The following is a 17,712-nucleotide window of genomic DNA, read 5'->3' as shown; positions in this document are numbered from 1 at the left end:
AAAAGCACTGCATATACAAGCTACAGCATCTCATGTGATACATTTCATGTCCCTAATTTACATGCTGACAAGTTTGCCGTTTCTAAACAATGTTATCATTCATCTTGCTGATGATTAATCAGCAGAAGCTTCAAACACCGTCTATCACACATTGATGCAGCAATCAAACAAGAAAGGCAAAGTGTTATGGTTGTTGTTGTTTTCTTGTGTGTGTGTGTGTGTTTTTTTTTTTTTTTTTTTTTTTTTCCCCAAATCTTACAGTATTTACAAAAAGATTCATTTTTTTTTCTAACAGCATTCTTAGATTTATTCACTCATTCACAATCAGTCATGGTACAAAAACATCATTCAGAACCAGTTTTTAAAATACACCCACCTCAGTTGCATAGTACACAGAAAAATAGGCTAGAGTCAAGACACTGATTTTTGACTGAGAATGTGAACTGATTCAGAGGTACAAACTTCCAGAAGAAAGATGTGCTTCTCACACATAACCAACTCTAGTTCCCATGAAGCTAATGAGCTTCTTGTAGGTCTACCATCAAATTTCCCTTTTATATAGTATGTTTTGAGGTGTATTGCCACACACACTGCTTGCATTAAGGTCAAACACCTCACACAATTAGGGATTTTGCTCTGCAGTATTTGCTCCAAGGACAGACACTGCATATGGCCACCATGACAAAAATGAGTTACACAAAGTACGCACAATATCGGCTTCATGTCTTGTGGCCCATCCCTGGAACAACTCAATGGACCTGATTTGTTTGTCTGATTTCTGCTTCTGCCATTGAGCATCAGAACATAGCCCTGTACTTTAAGGATCTGTAGTTCTGAATATTGGCTTCTTTTTACTGTCAGAGTTAAAACTGCAGACTGTGGAGGGATTAGCGTGTCCTGTACATATCCTGTTGATTTCCAAGCAAGAATTTGCAATTTTGTCATTTGGTTATCTTGTGTGCTGATAATTTTCTCACTTTAAAAATGTGCTCCAGCGAATTCATTGAGCCTGGTCCATTAAAGAGCAACAGGGAACTCTGAACAATAGATGCTTGTTTTACAGCTACTGCAAATGCTTAGAAAGCACTAAATTGCCTTTTATACTCAACAGTCTAATAACAAAGACTGATTTTCTCCCCTTTTTTTCCAATTGATTTGATGGTTCACTTGAGCTTTAAAAACACATTACATAAATCTTTATAGCTATTACAGAAGTCTTTTGTCAAGTTTAATGCGTTGTATTTTTATTTTTTTTTTTCATAGGGTAATCATTCACCCTTAAACTCACTGTACCAGAATGGTGCCTGACTCTGGATCCGTACAAATAACACGTCTTAGAAGTTTATTTTGCACGGGGAGGGACCTGAATCCTTCCAAAGGCAGTTTTTCATTGAAAGCTCCTGGCTCAGAGGTATATCAGAAAAAGTGCTGAGCGCTCCTGAAGGCACGGCTGAAGGCTGCAGCCTGCCGTCAGCCTCCCCGGGAGGAAAGGACACTTTGTGGGATCAGACCCTTATGGCTCTGTTCAAGATATGCTTATTTCACAGTAGAAACTTAATGATGCAGAAAGACCACCTCTCTAACGACCCACCACAGCCACAGCTTATATACATTCCCATGTTTAACACCAAGGACTGACAACTGGACAGTTTAACAATTCAGTGCACTTCATCTTCTAAGCTAACAGAGGAGGACTTCAAAGCTGCTGGCTTTGCCTCCAGCCCCCGCCAGCCCTGTGCTGAGCACTGCCCCAGGGCAGATCCACTGGAGTGGATGAGTAAGGGCAAAATCATATTTTTTTTTTTTTCAGGGAATTTACTATGTCTGCTATGTTGATGTTTTCAGGATTATATCATCCGTTTGACTTGACCTTCAGATGCATTACCTCCGAGAGCAGCCCCATGCTCTCCTGCTATATTTAAGTCAACCATTACGACTTTGGGTTTCATATCCCAAGGTGGAAATCTGAGCTAGGCTTAACTGAGAGAGAGGTGGAGAGTGATGCATCTGTGTAAACCTCTCTCCCTGCGGCAGAATACCACCTCTAAAGAAAAACAGCAAGGGAATGTGCTGCCCACCACATTGCTTTAAGGGCAGAGATGCAGAGAGCAGGAGCTGGTAGAAAAGTAGTAGCTGTTGGAAACCTTCAGAAACACATTGGATAAAATAAACTAACAAAAAACAACTAAGCAGGTGATATCATCTTCACCAGGAAAAGCAGAGAGGCTGTTAAATGCCAGGCTTCCTCATTGTACTTGCTCCTGAACCTGGTGTGTCCAGATGCCATTTCAATGTCCTCCAGTTTTTGGTGTGGAGGATTTCCATCAGTCCCCTCCTGCCCCACCCCTCCCTCCAGCTGCGGTCACTTATGAAAGCCCAGCCCCAGGGGCACGCAGTGCCAGGGCTCGCTTTAAGGGAAAACAAAGAAGGAAAGGCTGGGAGAAGTAGGATGCTCTCACTGCTTTCCTGCCGATCCACCTTTCTTGGCACTACAATTGCTCAGCAAAGAGCTTGGCTCTCTGATGAATGGGTTGGTAGGGACTGGGCTTGGCTGGCACTGTAAGGAGAAGTGGAGGTCTGCTGGAGATAAAGGAGTAAGCCAGAAACAGCAAGGTAAATGCACAGAGGTCTGCCTCCACCCCTGAGCTTCTCAGGAGCAGGAACAAGGGCGAGCCTCTCGGTTAAGTGTGCTGGGGTAAGAAGTGCTGGATGTCCAGGGATCTCCACGTGCACCCACCAGAAAAGTTTGCTGTTAGCCAGCCTGAATCCTGCTCCCATCACCAGCTCTGTAACTCTGGAGCAGCGACACCAGCTTTCCTGGCTGTGTTTAAAGCAGCACAAACCTTGTCTTCACGTTACAACTGCTGTAAAAGCAGGACGGGTCGGATTCACGCCTGGCGGAGCACGACGGCTGAGCGGGGGACAGCAGTCTATTAATAAAGCTATTATTCAAATGAAGGACTTAAAAAACAAAACACACAGAAACAAAGAACAAAACACACACATACCAAAAAAAAAAAAAAGAAAAAAAAAAGGAGAAGGATCAAGTTGCTTGTGACAGTGACCAACATTGTTCGGGGATCACAGCGACCAGATCTGCTGGGCGAGGAGCGAGAGCAGAGCCAGGGCGAGCGCGCAGCTGCTCCACTGGTGCAGCGGTGCCAGGGCGGCCGTGTTCCTGAGCATGCACTCCACCCTGTCCCAGGAGCCATTGTTTGGCAGCGGCTGTACTCCTGCAAGGGTGCACATGATGTTGTAGACATCCACGGACCTGATTGGAGGCGCTCGATAGTTGGATCTGAAGTCTGCAGGGAAAGCAGGCGGAGAGAGGGGTTAACGGGCTCGGCCCCTGAAACGCGGGGCAAGGGCTCTGCTGCCACGCCAAGGATTTACCCAGCAGGCTGGGATGCTCAGCGTAATTTGGAGTATAATTTGTAAGGTTATATTTGATAATTATAATCTATACAGTTTGTGGCATGGCTCAGCAAACACATTTTAAATGCTTTCACTCATTATTTTTTCTTCTAATCCAATTTGATTCCCAAACTGAAAACTACAATAAATAAATACACAAATACAGGAGCTACTTTTCTGTGTATACTGGTAGGTTTAAGAGCCTGAAATAATGGTGTTTTGCACTCTTTTTTGCTTTCATTCCTGCCTGTTGCCATAGCCTAGGACTAGGACTAGGACTAACTTAATGGTTAAAGGGTCCAATGAAGGGGGAATGAGGGGCTTCGTGTCTGCCCGCTGGAGGTGGGCGAGGTCTGCTGCAGTTTCAGCCTCCTCAAAGACAGCACTCTGCATTAGTGAGTCCGAATCCATGAACAAAAGGAGAATTCATGTGTTTCAAAAAGAATTAAAATTTAGGCCAGCCTTGGAAAATAGGCCAAAGGGATGGAGTTACTGCTCTGAGACATAGGAGAGGGGCTAACCGAATCGCTTCACCTCTCTCTGCCCTGTTTCTTCCGCTATGAAATAGAGATACAGATGGAAACCTTCACAGTGCCACCTAGGATGAGGAAATCCTGATATCTACTTATAATTTTGGGGTGCAATCTTTGAGTGCCACCCAGTCCTGATGTGCCAGGGGCTGCAGGGATGCTGGGGCAGGGGCCATGGTGCTGCAGGAGGAGTGGGATGCCCCGGGTGCCACGGTGGGTGCCAGGGCCGGGACACCCGGCTGGGGCAGCCCCACTTGTGCCCCTGGTGGGGACGGGGATGGTGGCATCGTACCTGGCCCGTACGCGAGGAAGATGCCTCTCATCTCCATGAGCTCGTTGTCGTAGCCGTGCCAGCCGTTCTGCCAGGCCTCCCTCTTCCCCGTGCCATTCTCCCAGAAGGGCAGCTTGTCCCTGCTCTGGGAAACAACAGCAGGGCACGTTAGTACCATGGCGTGCCACCCTCTGCCACCACGTGCCACCACGTGCTGCACCACCCCACGGGGTTAAAGCAAGGAGGTTCCTTCCAGGGAACTCAGTCTAAGGTGCAACCTTTGCTCTCTTCCTTCCCCTGTCTCTGGCGTGCACAAGTTTTGTCTTCCTGCTTTAAGGAATTCATAAGGAATCATAATTCTTGTTTTTCTTTCTCCATATTACACTCCTAAGCCATACTTTTAATTTCCTTCCTTAGTCTCTGCTGCTGCATATTAATAGCTCCTGACAGACCAGCTGTAACGGTGTCGCTTCCTGCCCCTGGGGAAGAAACGATCCTTGGGGTCCTCTCGAAGTGCCGCACCAACCCACTCCGTGAGTTCAGCTAGTCCCACGGGATGGCAGCCCAGGCGACGCTCCGGATATCCCTAAAACTATAGCAGGAATCTCACTTACCAAGACAAGGAACATCAGTTCACAGTTCGTTAACCCCCTGGTGTTAATTTCTCCGGTGGTCACAGAGCAGGAGCTGCAGTTTCCTAAAGCCAGGCCTGGGCTTCCTGCTCCATCACGAGCACAGAAGATGCCCCGGCAGAGTCTCCTGCATCCCACCCTGGGGCAAATGGTGCCACTACCCCTGCCCGGAGCATTGAGTCATTTCTGAACGTGTTTCCCTCCTCCGCCAGAGAAGGACATTCCCGTGCACAGGAGCACCGAGGATGGCAGTGATTGTGGCTGCAAAGGGCAGCTCTTTCTTCTGGTCTCCACGAGAACCCCTGGAGTATCCCTTGTGTTTCTTCGTGTGTAATAGTCAGCAGATGTAGCAGATAATTGAACAATTTTAGCTGACAAATTAAATCTCTTTCCTTGTCTCCATCTATTTCCCTGACAGCGCTCAGAGCACACCAAGGAGAAAACAGACTCGTTTCCCTCGTCCTACCACAGCACCTCTGTACGTGGTGCCCTGCTTGGTGTGGTTCCAAAACACCTTTCCACATACATCCCCTTTGCCTCTCAAAAAAAAATAATTAGGCAAAGTGTGTTAAAAATAAATGAATCAAACAGCTTATATCTGTCAACTAGCCAACAGAGAGTTAAAACATCCCGCGAGGGTGATAGCAAAGAGCTGAATATCCTCTCTGCAATGGCTTGGGCAGGAAGTATAATAGAAGGCTCAATTATTGCTTAAAAAATATGACAGGAAACTTTCATTTTCACATCCCATTCATGGATAATGAAAACGTACTGAGGATAAGGAAGATCTGACAGAATTAATGAGAGGACATTCTTGAAAATCAGAAACAATGGGAAGGAATGGGCTGAGAGACAGAAATAATTACCATAGCAGCAGTGTTTGCTGCACTGTTATTAAGGTTTGTCAGAGTTTCAATGATTTTTTAAAGAGCATTTTTTACAGGATATGTAAAAATGTTCTGTGTTGAATTTCATACTGTACAAAAGAATTTACTTATAGTTTAAAAAAAAAAAATCAGCAAAAGTGTTTCCAATGCTTACTTTACTAGTCTGAACCTTAACTGTGGCTTTTTAATATGTATTCTAACCAGAGGTGTGGTGCTCATCCATCTATACCCCAAAACAACTGGGCTTTTTAGATATGTATTTTTATTTAACTGTGGAAATCCCTGTCCTAAAGTCAGGTTAGTTAGCAAGAAATGTGGCAGTGTGGACCATCCTGAGCAAAGCCAGGTGAACAACACCTCTGAGGGTGGTGCAGGAAGATGCTCAGCTGAGTTGCCATGAACTGCAAGGCAATATGGCCTAATGACCATGCTGGGATGTTAACAGATAAAGAACAGGACTCCTTGGCTCTGTCACCGTGTTACTGACAACGTAACCTCTGAGCTGTGCTGGGATGCGATTGATGTCTGCAGTGTGGAGATGGTCAGCAGAGATACAAGTACAAAATAATGATGATGACAATAATAATGATAAGGTGTAATAATACGTTGGTATGCAAATCTCTTAATATGCAAGTCTGATTGTCTGCCTAACAGGCTCTCAGAATTGCCATGTGTGCACTGGGTATCTCTGAGGAGTGAACCCACAACCTGACTCTCTTTGTGGCTGGAAGACCTGGGAGAAAAGGGGTGTTTTTAGAATAGAGTCTGGTGGGTGGGAAGCCAGGCAGAAAGAAAAGTAGTAAAGTACCACTGAATGGAGGGACAGTAAGATCTTGAAATGGGAGCAATCATTTCACATGTGTCAAGAGCAGAACTGAGAGAGGATGGTAAATTGGCGGGGGAAGAGGAGTAAATCAACACGACCATAATGGACAATACAAAATGTCCTTTTTAAGGAACCATCATATATTCTTAACTTTGTCTAGCATCAGCATAGGTGTCGTGTCTTTAGGATCTTTCAAGCACACAATATTTGATGTGAGCACTGCAGTCAGCACAAGTAAATGATGTAATATTTTGACTCAATGTCCATCACAGAATTATACGTTCTTCTTCCTGGGTTCATGCATTGCACTTTTTCACATTAATTTCTTTTGCTTCTGTACTTACCTCTGCTATGAACCATCCCTTCTCAGCAACAAGAGTTAGAGGAGAAACGAATTTTCCTTTTTTGTAGAAAAATCTCTCTGGAATATCCTGTATGTTATAAACATCCATGTGCTCCACGACTTTCAATTTTTGATATATCTGCAAAGAAAACAAATGTTAGGACACCATATGGCTATAAAGAGCATATACACACCTATGGGTCTGTAGATACACATGAGTTTTTTAAATGTCTAATCCCCAGTTCATTTAATTTGGGACATTGCTAGTCCTAAAGTGATGGCTATGCAAAATCTCCTTATAAGTTTTTGGAGGTTCTGAAAAGTTGGGCCATAAGCAGATAGAAAACCTTAGACATTATACACACTTACAATACATGCATTCACAAATGTATGCATGTGAGTATATAGACATACAGACACGGACTGGTGAAAGCCAAACTAAAGGAGACCATAAGCTAAGTGGTGAAAAGAAGGGTGCTCAAAGGCATGAAGTGGACAGATGAGGAAAAGGGATATTCTCTTCTTCCCTCCGTGTGCTTGAGTGAACAATTAATACCACCTTGCCTTGGTTTCTTATACTTAACCTCTCTATCCCTATCAAAGGGATTGGTAGTGCTTACTTATCTGCTTTACAAGGATGCTGGGAGATTAATCAGTCAATGCCTGCAGCTTTGAAGGTGCACAATGCTGTGCTGGTGGCCTATTAATATTAATCATACCATCTGGAATACAATTACACAAATGTGGTTAAAGCCACAGTTATTCAGGAAAATATTTAAAATGCCTAAAGAAGATGTTCATGTGCCATAACGAAGGCCGCTATTGGAGTCCCCAGAGCTTAAAACACTTTTTGCTTATATACAAATAATCTTCAGGAAGAAAGAGCTCTTCAAAGACTGCAACAAGAATGAAAGGTTCTTCATTAGCCTTTTAGTGAAGTCTGCCCTGCATATGTGATGCATTTGTACACATGCAATCTGCATTGTCTAGCTGGGGTGCTTCATGCATGCATCTATCCAACACTGAAACTCCCCACCCTGTCTGTGGTCACCAGAAGGAAGGAGTAAGGGTGGGATGGCAGGACTCAGCCCAACCCTCCCACTAGTGCGTGGTCATTGTGTTTCATCAGTACTTCTGGTGCTTCAAAGTGGCATAACTCTTAAATCTGATACCGCTAAGTTCTGATACGATCTAATTCCTGAACGGGGCTTTCCAAAGTGAATTAGAATAGTGGAATCTGGCTCGTGGGAAAAAGAAAAATTAATTTTACTTAAAGTAGCAGCACTCCAGTAAGAAGTCCTAAAAAGAAATGAAGGCAGAAAATAAAACCATGATGTGAGACATTGCATTTTATTCTCCTTGGGGATATTAGGCTGGTTAACAAAAGAGAAGCATGTGCTTAAGGGCTTTGTCAGAAAAAAGCAAAACAAAACATGTCAGTGTGAAGTGGCAATTTATACTTGTCCTTGTTCGATGGCCTTGCCTACAAAACTAGAGATCGATGAGTTAAGGCTGAGGAGGACATATATAAACTCTGTAATACCCTGCAGGAACTTTGAGGGATAGACTTACACGTGCCTCTAAGACAACTGTCAGTCCTGGCACTAATTTAAAATGTTTGCGATATCCCAGCTGTACAATTACTAGAGAGCCTTTTTGAGTGCAATTGGCAAGTGTTCTCTTCAAAGAATCATATGTCCTATGATGTACTGGAATTAGCTAAAATATAATATAGAAAAAAAAAATCACCTGGAGTGTGGACTGCCTGTTTTGTACATCCACTCATCTCTATTTTGAGGACAGCAAAAAAGACTTCTCAAGCACTGGTTTCTAGTTCAACTATAATTCACTAGTGTATTAGTTACAGATGCTGCATTTTCATTCTTTTCAAGTGGTTTCCATATTTCTTTCTGTATTGTTTTAATTTGCTCCTCAAAATCCTACAGTTCTAGCCTTGGGCTTTTATAAGGGATTTAACCCAACATGCTTATTCATCACAATTCTTCAAAGGAGAATGTTGTAAAAATGGGCTTTTTTGGTAATTCTGGTCTAATTGAGTTAATTCCTCAAACTCTGTAGAAGCTTACTGGAACAAGAATGCCTGACCTCTTCCAGATCATTTAAAAATCTCAGCTAATGAGTCAATAAATTAACTAATATATATAACATTTCAAAAAAGGATTTTGAGTGAAAATCTTCTAGCTATTTATCAAAAGCACATAGTGGTGGGGGTTGAAAGCATGTATCTGTGCCAAATAATAGTGAAGGATTATGCTTTTGAGTTGACCAGTGTGAATTCTCTTCAGTGATGCGATCAAAGTGTGGCTCCTGAGACGAACCTCAGGCTGATTTCTGCACACATCTCTGAGAACAGAATTTAGACATTATGACCAAACAAAAGAAACAACTGTCATAAAACCCAAGAAAACATGAAACAAATCAATACTGATAAGCTGTACTTACCTCTGTGTGCTTCTCTGGAACTGGCCAAAGGCTGACAACAGGACCACGGTCCTTCATTTGAATGGTGTCGCTCATATTGATGTAGTTCTTCAGCTCAATCACTTTGTCCGTCCACGAGATGTCTGTCATCCCGTGGTCGGAGAAGAGGAGGACGTTGACATCATTCTGAAGGCCCTTGCTCTGTGGAGTGAGTGGCAAATTTTAAGCCCTATTTGACCTCCTCTGATTTTAGTGGAAGGCCACCAGAAGTAGCGTGGCTGCAAATATCCTGCAGTGAGCTCGGCCACCACTTGTAACAACAGCTGTCCTGGGAGAGTCTAAGGTTAGCACCAAGGAGAGATTTGGCAAAATAGACCCAGTTCCCCACTAAGTAAGCAGATGATACATCCCAGCCCCACAAACTGGTTGTACCACTTGGTCTTGGGCAGGATTTTATCCAACTGTTTGTTATCTGTAGGTCAAAATGGTTGTGGAAGAGCAACTTTGTCACAGTACCACCTGTGGCAAAGGCCTTCCCTCTTTCCCTCCCAAACACAGCCACTTGGCATTACAGCTCTTATGATTTAGTGAAGATAGAAATATATTTTCCTGCTGAAGCACACAGAAAACTCTAATGTGTACTTATCCTTGTGAAAAGAGAGCAGAAATATTCACAGAATTGACATTTACCCGAAGGCTTGATATCGTCTCTTTCTCACCGCAAAATTGTTTGCATAGCGTTTTTTAAAACAAAGTTTCACCTACAGAGTTCTGAGTGGTACTATAAAAACTACCATAAAAGTTAATTGCCTGATTCCACAAACCTTACAAAACAAGTAGTTTTGATTCATTCGCCTGCCATAAATTCCAGCCAGCAACACAAGTTATAAGCAGAGCAACACATATATTGGTTTATGGCTTCCTGGGGCTATTGGGGTAATAATCCACTAGGAGGATTATAACGCCATCTCCGAGAATAAGAATCAGGGGAATGGTGTCTTAACTTTCACGTGATATCAATAGCCTCTCTTTCTGAGGAAATAAAAATTTACAGCCAATGCATCCAATTAACAGGCACTAAATAGGCTCTTCATAGTGCCACAAAAAGCAGTTTTTTAGAACTTTTCAAACGCTGTGTTATGGTCTCAATTAATTACCATTTTTGAAAAGGTCTCTCTAAAAACTGTTGTAATGGCAAAGTTACTGGCACTAGGGGAAGAGACACACGTCGTTTGGGGGTTCTGAGATGACAGGCGCATGGTGAACAGCAGATGCTGGTACTTTGATCATGACAGAACAGGTAGAGAGGATTGTAGCATATGGAAAACCAAAATCATAGAATCATGAAGGTTGGAAAAGCATTCGAAGTCCAACTGTCCCCCTACCACCAATATTACCCACTAAACCATGTCGCTAAGTACCACATCCAACCCAGCACCCAGGAGCTCGGTTTTCTGACATCACTGACCTTGATCTGGGTGATCATGTTGCTCAAGGCTTTGTCCACCTCCTTCAAGGCACTCTTCCGCTGCTCGGACGAGGGGCCGTAGTGGTGGCCTTCCACGTCGATGCGCTCGTAGTACACCGCGGCCATTTCGGCACTGCCGTTGCTGGAGGTTGGAGGGAAGGGAGAAAGAGGGGGAGAGGCTGAGGTACATGGGCCTAGGAGCCCTGATGTACAGGCCTAGGAGCCTTCCCCTCCCGGCTGGTGGAGTTACCAGTGCACTCTTCACTAGGACTTAGAGCACAAAAAAACCAGAGGAACATTGTCTGCTTCCAGCCTCTGCTTTTCTACCTGCTGCTGATGACTGGGCTTCTTATTCCCACCCACACACATTGGAGGTGCCAGGTAGAGACTGTCATGTGTGAACACAGGCTGACCTGGGAGCCCTCTGCTACGTCTTCAACTTAGGAAGATGGCTCTTCATTTAATGACAGAGAAAGAGCCAGAAGAAATACTGAGTTCTTCTTCCACAGGTCAATCCCCTTATTAAAAGGGTTGTGGGAGTTACAAGTTAAAATCTGGTTTAATTAAGGTTTGGCACTTTTGGCTTTCTCCTGTGTGAAGCCTTCCAAACTACCCAGGTCAACTCAGGACAGGCTCTTCCATAACCCTGCAGAAACCCGTGTGCTATGAATTGGGATGAGATTTTAGATGGGGTTTTTATTTCATCTGACCAATGAACAGAGGAAAAACGGGGTAATCTGAACAAGGTTAGTTGGTCACACATTTCTGCACTGAATGTCCTCAGCCCAATTAGTAAGGGTAGCACATACATCAGTGCTTAATTACATTTTCATGACCACCGTACAATTCACTGTAAACCTTCCTGAGAGCAGTCGTGTGGATAAAATCACAAATTCATGCTCATGAAGTTCAAACAGTCTTTTTCTACTGTACTTAATATGTGCTAGGGTGTGCCATCCATAAGATATGCCCTGATTCAGATCAAGATCCCTACAAAAAGATGTTTGTGTGGTGTTCTGACAGGTCTGGCTTCTCTTACTAAAGGCTTGCCAGTAGTCTGGGGTAAGGAGCGAGACAGAAGACAAGAATCAGAGGTGAGGAACTGGTGGAATGAAATTAGGACCTATCATTTTACTTGTGAGCTTGCTAAAGGCCTCTAAAGAGGCATCCTGTAGGCAGCTGAATGTCTCTGCCTTGGGAATTTCTCCACCAGTCACCGCAGAGCAGTGCTCCTTCTCACTCCGCAGGATTTTAAAACCATTCAAGTGAAGCAGCCTTTCCCTTCCCCTTCATTTCATTTTAATTGTTACTTTCCATCTATATTAGGGACAAATTAGTTTCTGAAATTTAACCCTGTAACTTCTGTGCTGCATAAACTCTCACTGAACCTATTGAAGCAGTTTTCTTCTGCTGCAGTGCCTGTTATTTCTCTGCTTAGACCGCTTTGTGTCTTCTCACCTGTAACTAGAAGATCATTTGATCCAGATAAAAATATTCATAATCATCATGCCTTTTTCCTCTTCCTCACCCTGCTGCAGGCAGGGAGCTCAGTTCAGAGGAAAGGGAGCCAGGCAGAAATTCAAGAGGGGATGCTGTGCAAATGGAAGTGGTTCAGGGACTGAGCCTCCCACAGCTCCAGCACGATTTGTGGGGTTTGGGCTCTTCGGAAGGCTGTAGCTGAAGTTTACTGCAGACATGATGGTAACATGGATTTGCTCTCTTCCTGAAATTTCCAGCTTTCACTTCTTGTGAGCTGCCCTATTGACTTTCGTGTATCCCTGCCCTTTTCACTGAAGGCCGCAGCAAGCAGCCTTGTGACTCCTGGTGAATTAGCTATTGAAACTTTTTCAATGGACTCCAGCTACCCAAAAGAGCAGCTTGAAGGGCTGGAGCTTTTAGTAGTTCGTGCTTTGCTTTTAATCGTGTTCACAGTTACAAAGCTGCAACCCTTCCTGAGCAGCCTTACGCATCTTCCTTCACAGAGACCCAGGCAGGAAGCTTCAGGCATATCCTGACCCATCCCCAGATGATACTCAACCAAAAATCTTTCTGTGGTAATTCTGTGTTTCTGCCAGAAATCAGGTCTGGTTTCTGTATTCAGTTTCCCATTCCCTTCTTTATTCACTGAATTACAACTTTTGCAGAAGTTCCACAAAAGCTTCCTATGGCACATGCCATATGAGCATATGAGCTCCTCATGTCACATGCAGATAACCTTAAAATGTAAGCTAAATCATTTCAGGATCAAACATCTCACACGAGACAGCTTCTCTCAAAGCCCCATGCTGTAGACGACACTGTGATTTGTGAGCATCTGTGCAGCAGGACCCGGAGTGCAACTGGGAGCCATGTCCCCAACAGCTCCATCATCATTTTGGAGACAAGCAACACTCAGCATCCGAATACAAGACTTTTCGGATTAAACTGGATAAATGATGGAACCAAAAAGGTTTAAAAAGAGGAAGCTGATTTATAGCAAAGATAAGGCATAGGCTATGCATGTGGTGGTGTAGTTTCAACAAACCTAATCTTCCCCGATTTTACAAGCTATGAGGAACTCTCCGTTTGTTAGTGTTTGGAGGAGAGATGGTGCAGCTGGAAAGCTGGATACAGAGCACGCTGTTTTTCTAGGAGACATCAGAGAAATATATTCCCATAATACTCATATTTACACAGAATTAAAGCCTGCTCCAAAAGCACTGTACCTAAGATGTTCTACAATGCAGAAGGAGCCAAAACATTGGTCTTGTAAACAGGGGGCTGGAGTTGAATTTCCAAATTTCCTAATTCCTAAGAGCACTCTCTGAATCTCAGCATTTCAAAGTCTGCTATTGCAGGTCAGTGAAAAGATTCTCACAGCTTGATATTGAAGTTTTTTGAAACAGCAAGGAAAAAAAAACAAAACAAAACAGAAAGCTGGGATGTCTCCTCTGTGTTGTGATCTACACATGAAAAAAGGAACACAAATTTCCCTCTAATCTTAATATAACTGCCTGTTCCTCTATACGAGCGTGTTTCTTTGACAGTATTATGAACCAGTTTTGGACCCCATCATCCTGTGTGGGAGCCAATCCTGAAAACTGTCCTACAGCAAGGCTGATAGTAAAACCAAATATTTACCCTTGGGGAAGGAAATACCACACTGCCGAGTTTTAATGACGTACCGGAAAGACTCGAGAGCGTCACTGATAGCATCTGCAAAGTTTTTGTCTGTTGGGACACTGAAGTATTCGCGGCAATAGCTTGGTCTGACTCCGAGGATTTCGACCTCACAACCTACAAATGAAAAATGTGCTAAGTTTTGCACTTTCATTACAGACCCCACGGTGTGGGGTCCAAGTTCACAGTAAATTCCCTGTGACATGACTTACCTTACACCTTCCATGCTGGAAACTTTGTGGTTGGGAATGGGAAAGGGGAGAGGGGTATTTTGGATGAGTGCTTTTAGCAAAGTGAACATTGGATCCTTTTATTTCCCTCTTTAAAAGGAGGTCTGTGTGTGACCTTCCCAGGACAAAGCTCCGACGGCCTCATGGCAGACCCTTTCCACCTAAATCACTTGGCTGTTTTGATCTTAACTACTGCGGCCACGTATCCTCACTCCCAGACTTCCAACATAATAGATTTAGATATTGTTCCCTCAAAGTTCAGCAAATACTTTCCACTTAGACACACTGTATCTTACATCATAATATCCTCTATAAACTGTATTTTATTATGTGATTCTGGCACTCCACTATTAAATCTGTTTCCCAGGAGGTCTTGTTAAAACAGTATAAACCAATTACCTCTCTTGGTAACTTGCAGCCTTCCTTGCAAAATACAGTCCAGAAATTTGTGGCAACAAATCCTACAGGAGAACATGGCCCTGAACACACAAAACTTGTTTTTGTGGTTTTCTGCCCTTTTGCTCTCTGGTTACTGTGTGCTGCTGAATAGCATTAATATTTAAAAGAACAGTGCTTTCACAAACACTGGATTCATGCGAATTATCTTTAGAGAACCCCAGAGTCCTCCCATCACAGCTATGCATTTTCTGTTGTGTTGCTGGGGCACAAGGAGAAAAAGAGATCTTTTGGAAAATGGACTCTATACAGCAATACAGTCAGGTCAAAAAGGCAACTCTAAGCAGTACCCTGAATCTGCCTAGATTTGGGTCATTTTGCCTCTCCTTTGGGCTGGAAGAGAGAGGCATTATGGCCCGTCAGAAGTTGACATAGCTTGAGAGGAATTAGGGTTGCATGGGAGGTGTAAGTCCAGAGGGGGCACTAGGGCAAGCAGAGCTACTTTCAGAGGTGTTTTGCAGTGGTTTAATCACTGGGACGCTCAGTAAAGAGAATTTGCCTGTGTCATGCATTTCAGCCCGTGTGAGCTCATACTGCTGAGATGCAATACTGGGATACAGGGAAAAGCAAACGTCTTGCAAAATAAGCTGACCAAGAGACTTGGCATTGCAGCGGGAATTGCAATAGGCAATTACAAATAATGCAGTATTGCAACAGATGAAATATCATGAAATACCATGCTTTTGGCTTTGTCCAATTTAGGATACCACGTATCTCCTATTTGTTCTTTCTATTTAGGCCAAGATTTGCTGAAAATAGGCCTTCAGTGACTGCACAGCCTACTTTTGGGAATCTGATGCTTATGAATACTGCCAAAGCAGCTGACAAGCTTGAAGATAGACACCCAATTTACATGCTGAAATGACACCCATTTCTAAAGGAGTTAACTCTAGCCCAGTTTCTTCTGCTGCAGTGGCCATTACAACCTTTCACCATATAAATTCTCACATCTTCAGCTCTGGCTGAGCACATGCCTATTAGCAGGTCCATGCAATGTGGTCTCACGACCCATATGACATCTGCCTGGCTGGGATTTTGGTCAATGAAATTCCTGTAATCGGTAGCATAAGACACAGTTGCTTAAATGCACTCGTGTGCTTGATGTCCTGGGTGCTACCAGCAGCAAAACTTGAGTTTTTAGGCATCTTCAAGGCTGGAGACAACACAGCACTCCTCTGTGGGTTTAAATGGTATTTCAGGACAAAACTGGAACTTCACGGCCAAATCGTCCTCTGACACTTGAGTCTGGGAAAAGACTGGCTCCAAAGCCATCTTTTGGTAAGGACGCATTTGGAAACACAAGGCCAGTCATGACTAAATTGAGAAATGACGCCTAGCAGTTTAGTTTGGGTGGATGACTGCTCATAACCAATGACTAATATAATGACTTTGCCTCTTTTTTCTCTTCAGATGCTGACATCAGATTACAATTTTCTCAGATATTCCTCAGAATTACTCACAAAATAATTTTCATTAGCAGCATCAACCTCTTGGGGATCTGAAATATTTTTGATATCTCTATCTTTGCTATTTCTAGATTGTCAAGGGATAAGCATGAAATAAAAGACTACAAAAGCAGCAACAATTAGAAACAGTTTTTGGCCACTAAGCATTGGTCTTCAAACATGCAGTTCATTGACAGCAACATTGAAAATTCAGCTTGCCTAAATTAGACATCAAGAACTTGCATGTTGTTTTTTGTTTGTTTGTTTTTGTTGTTGTTTTGGATTTTTTTGTTGTTTGTTTTTTGTTTCTCTGTGTGTTGTTTTCTTTCTTTCTTTCTTTGTTTCTCCCTGTAGTGAGCAGGACTTAAGATTGGATTTTCAATGTTCAGGCTTGTTAAAATTCCAAAATACCGGCCTTGAAGACCCTGTAGTAAATTATATTTTGTGCTGGTGAAGGCCAGGACAGCTGGTAAATTTTCTCATTTAAATATAATGGGAAAGGATATTTGAAAGGATTTGGAGCCAGACAAAGGGAATGTTAATTTTTTTTTTGTGGTACAAATAGATGAGCTGTGTTGCTGAGATTTAATGTTAAATACCTTTCTGCACAGTTTTATATGACACTAAACCTTTATTTAAAAACCGTAACTTCTGGAGCTGGAATAAGGAGTTCTTTCGCAGTGATATATAGCTTCTTCTTTATCTATCTGACATGGAGACTTGAACCTCTGCCAGCTTTAAATTGCATTTCTAAACATTGATTTAACAATTGGACACTCCATGTCATAACAAAAAGGTCTGAAAACTTTCCAGACTAGCTCCATGGTCTGGAAAATGTTGTGTTTAAATGGCAAAAGGTTGGGTTTGGAGGCTTTTTTCCCTTTTCTCTCATTTCAGTATTTAGAAAAGATGTCACTGCACTTCAGCTGAAGCTGTTGCATATGCTGCTGAAAAATGAGACCATTTGAGGGTATGGGGTTACATCACCCTCCAGGCTGAGCGCTCTAAAGCTTTGACTTTTGTGGTACCACCAGGAGGCTCTTGCACTCCTCTGGGGCTTCACCATCTGCTGGGGTGGCAATGCTTCCGACAGGAGACCTGGATGTGAGACCAGGCGTTGCACCTCCGATATGGCATTAGCTATTGTGCTTTACAAAGCAATCAAATATTCAGAGGATATATAACTTTTCCCCCAGGAATGCCTTGAAAGCAGAAAATACCAGATAAACCCACTGTGTTCATCTCTGAAGTGAGACCGTGCTGCCATGAATAAGGCAGGAAAATGCCCCTGCAAGCCAAGTGCTTACCACGAGAGCTCTCAGCACAAGCAGTGGCTGGGACACCCAGCACGGTGGTAATTTTTTCTCCTCCGCTCCTGGGGCTAGGACGGCCCAGCTGAATTCTGCCCACACATGGGCTTTGCTGTGTCTGTGCTGGGATCATAGATACAGCTGTGATGGCAGGGTATTTACACCCAGCGCCCCTTCTGCTTTGTGTCCCTCTGCGCTGGGGCTTAGATTTTCTAGATTTTGTGCTGGGGATCACTTTCCCAGTCAAATGCCTTTTTAAGAATTAAAGCTTTAAAGTAATAAATCTAGAATTTTTAGAA

At 43.3% G+C, this 17,712-nt stretch overlaps 1 protein-coding gene across 1 annotated transcript in view; it reads right to left on the bottom strand.

Moving 5' to 3' along the window:
• Nucleotides 1-275: 275 nt before the first annotated feature.
• Nucleotides 276-17,712, bottom strand: part of ENPP6 (ectonucleotide pyrophosphatase/phosphodiesterase 6) — a 30,874-nt gene continuing 13,437 nt past the window's right edge. Inside the window, exons 3-8 of the mRNA XM_038178886.2 lie at nucleotides 13,978-14,089; nucleotides 10,814-10,955; nucleotides 9,367-9,546; nucleotides 6,905-7,042; nucleotides 4,237-4,360; nucleotides 276-3,305 (exon numbers count right to left, since the gene is read on the bottom strand). Coding sequence (XP_038034814.1) covers nucleotides 3,082-3,305; nucleotides 4,237-4,360; nucleotides 6,905-7,042; nucleotides 9,367-9,546; nucleotides 10,814-10,955; nucleotides 13,978-14,089 — 920 coding nt within the window. The 3' untranslated portion in view covers nucleotides 276-3,081. The remainder of the gene's footprint in view (nucleotides 3,306-4,236; nucleotides 4,361-6,904; nucleotides 7,043-9,366; nucleotides 9,547-10,813; nucleotides 10,956-13,977; nucleotides 14,090-17,712) is intronic.

The sequence above is a fragment of the Anas platyrhynchos genome, chromosome 4 (assembly GCF_047663525.1).
Source record: "Anas platyrhynchos isolate ZD024472 breed Pekin duck chromosome 4, IASCAAS_PekinDuck_T2T, whole genome shotgun sequence".
NCBI classification, from domain to species: Eukaryota; Metazoa; Chordata; class Aves; order Anseriformes; family Anatidae; genus Anas; species Anas platyrhynchos.
This window is presented reverse-complemented; position numbering and strand designations above follow the sequence as displayed.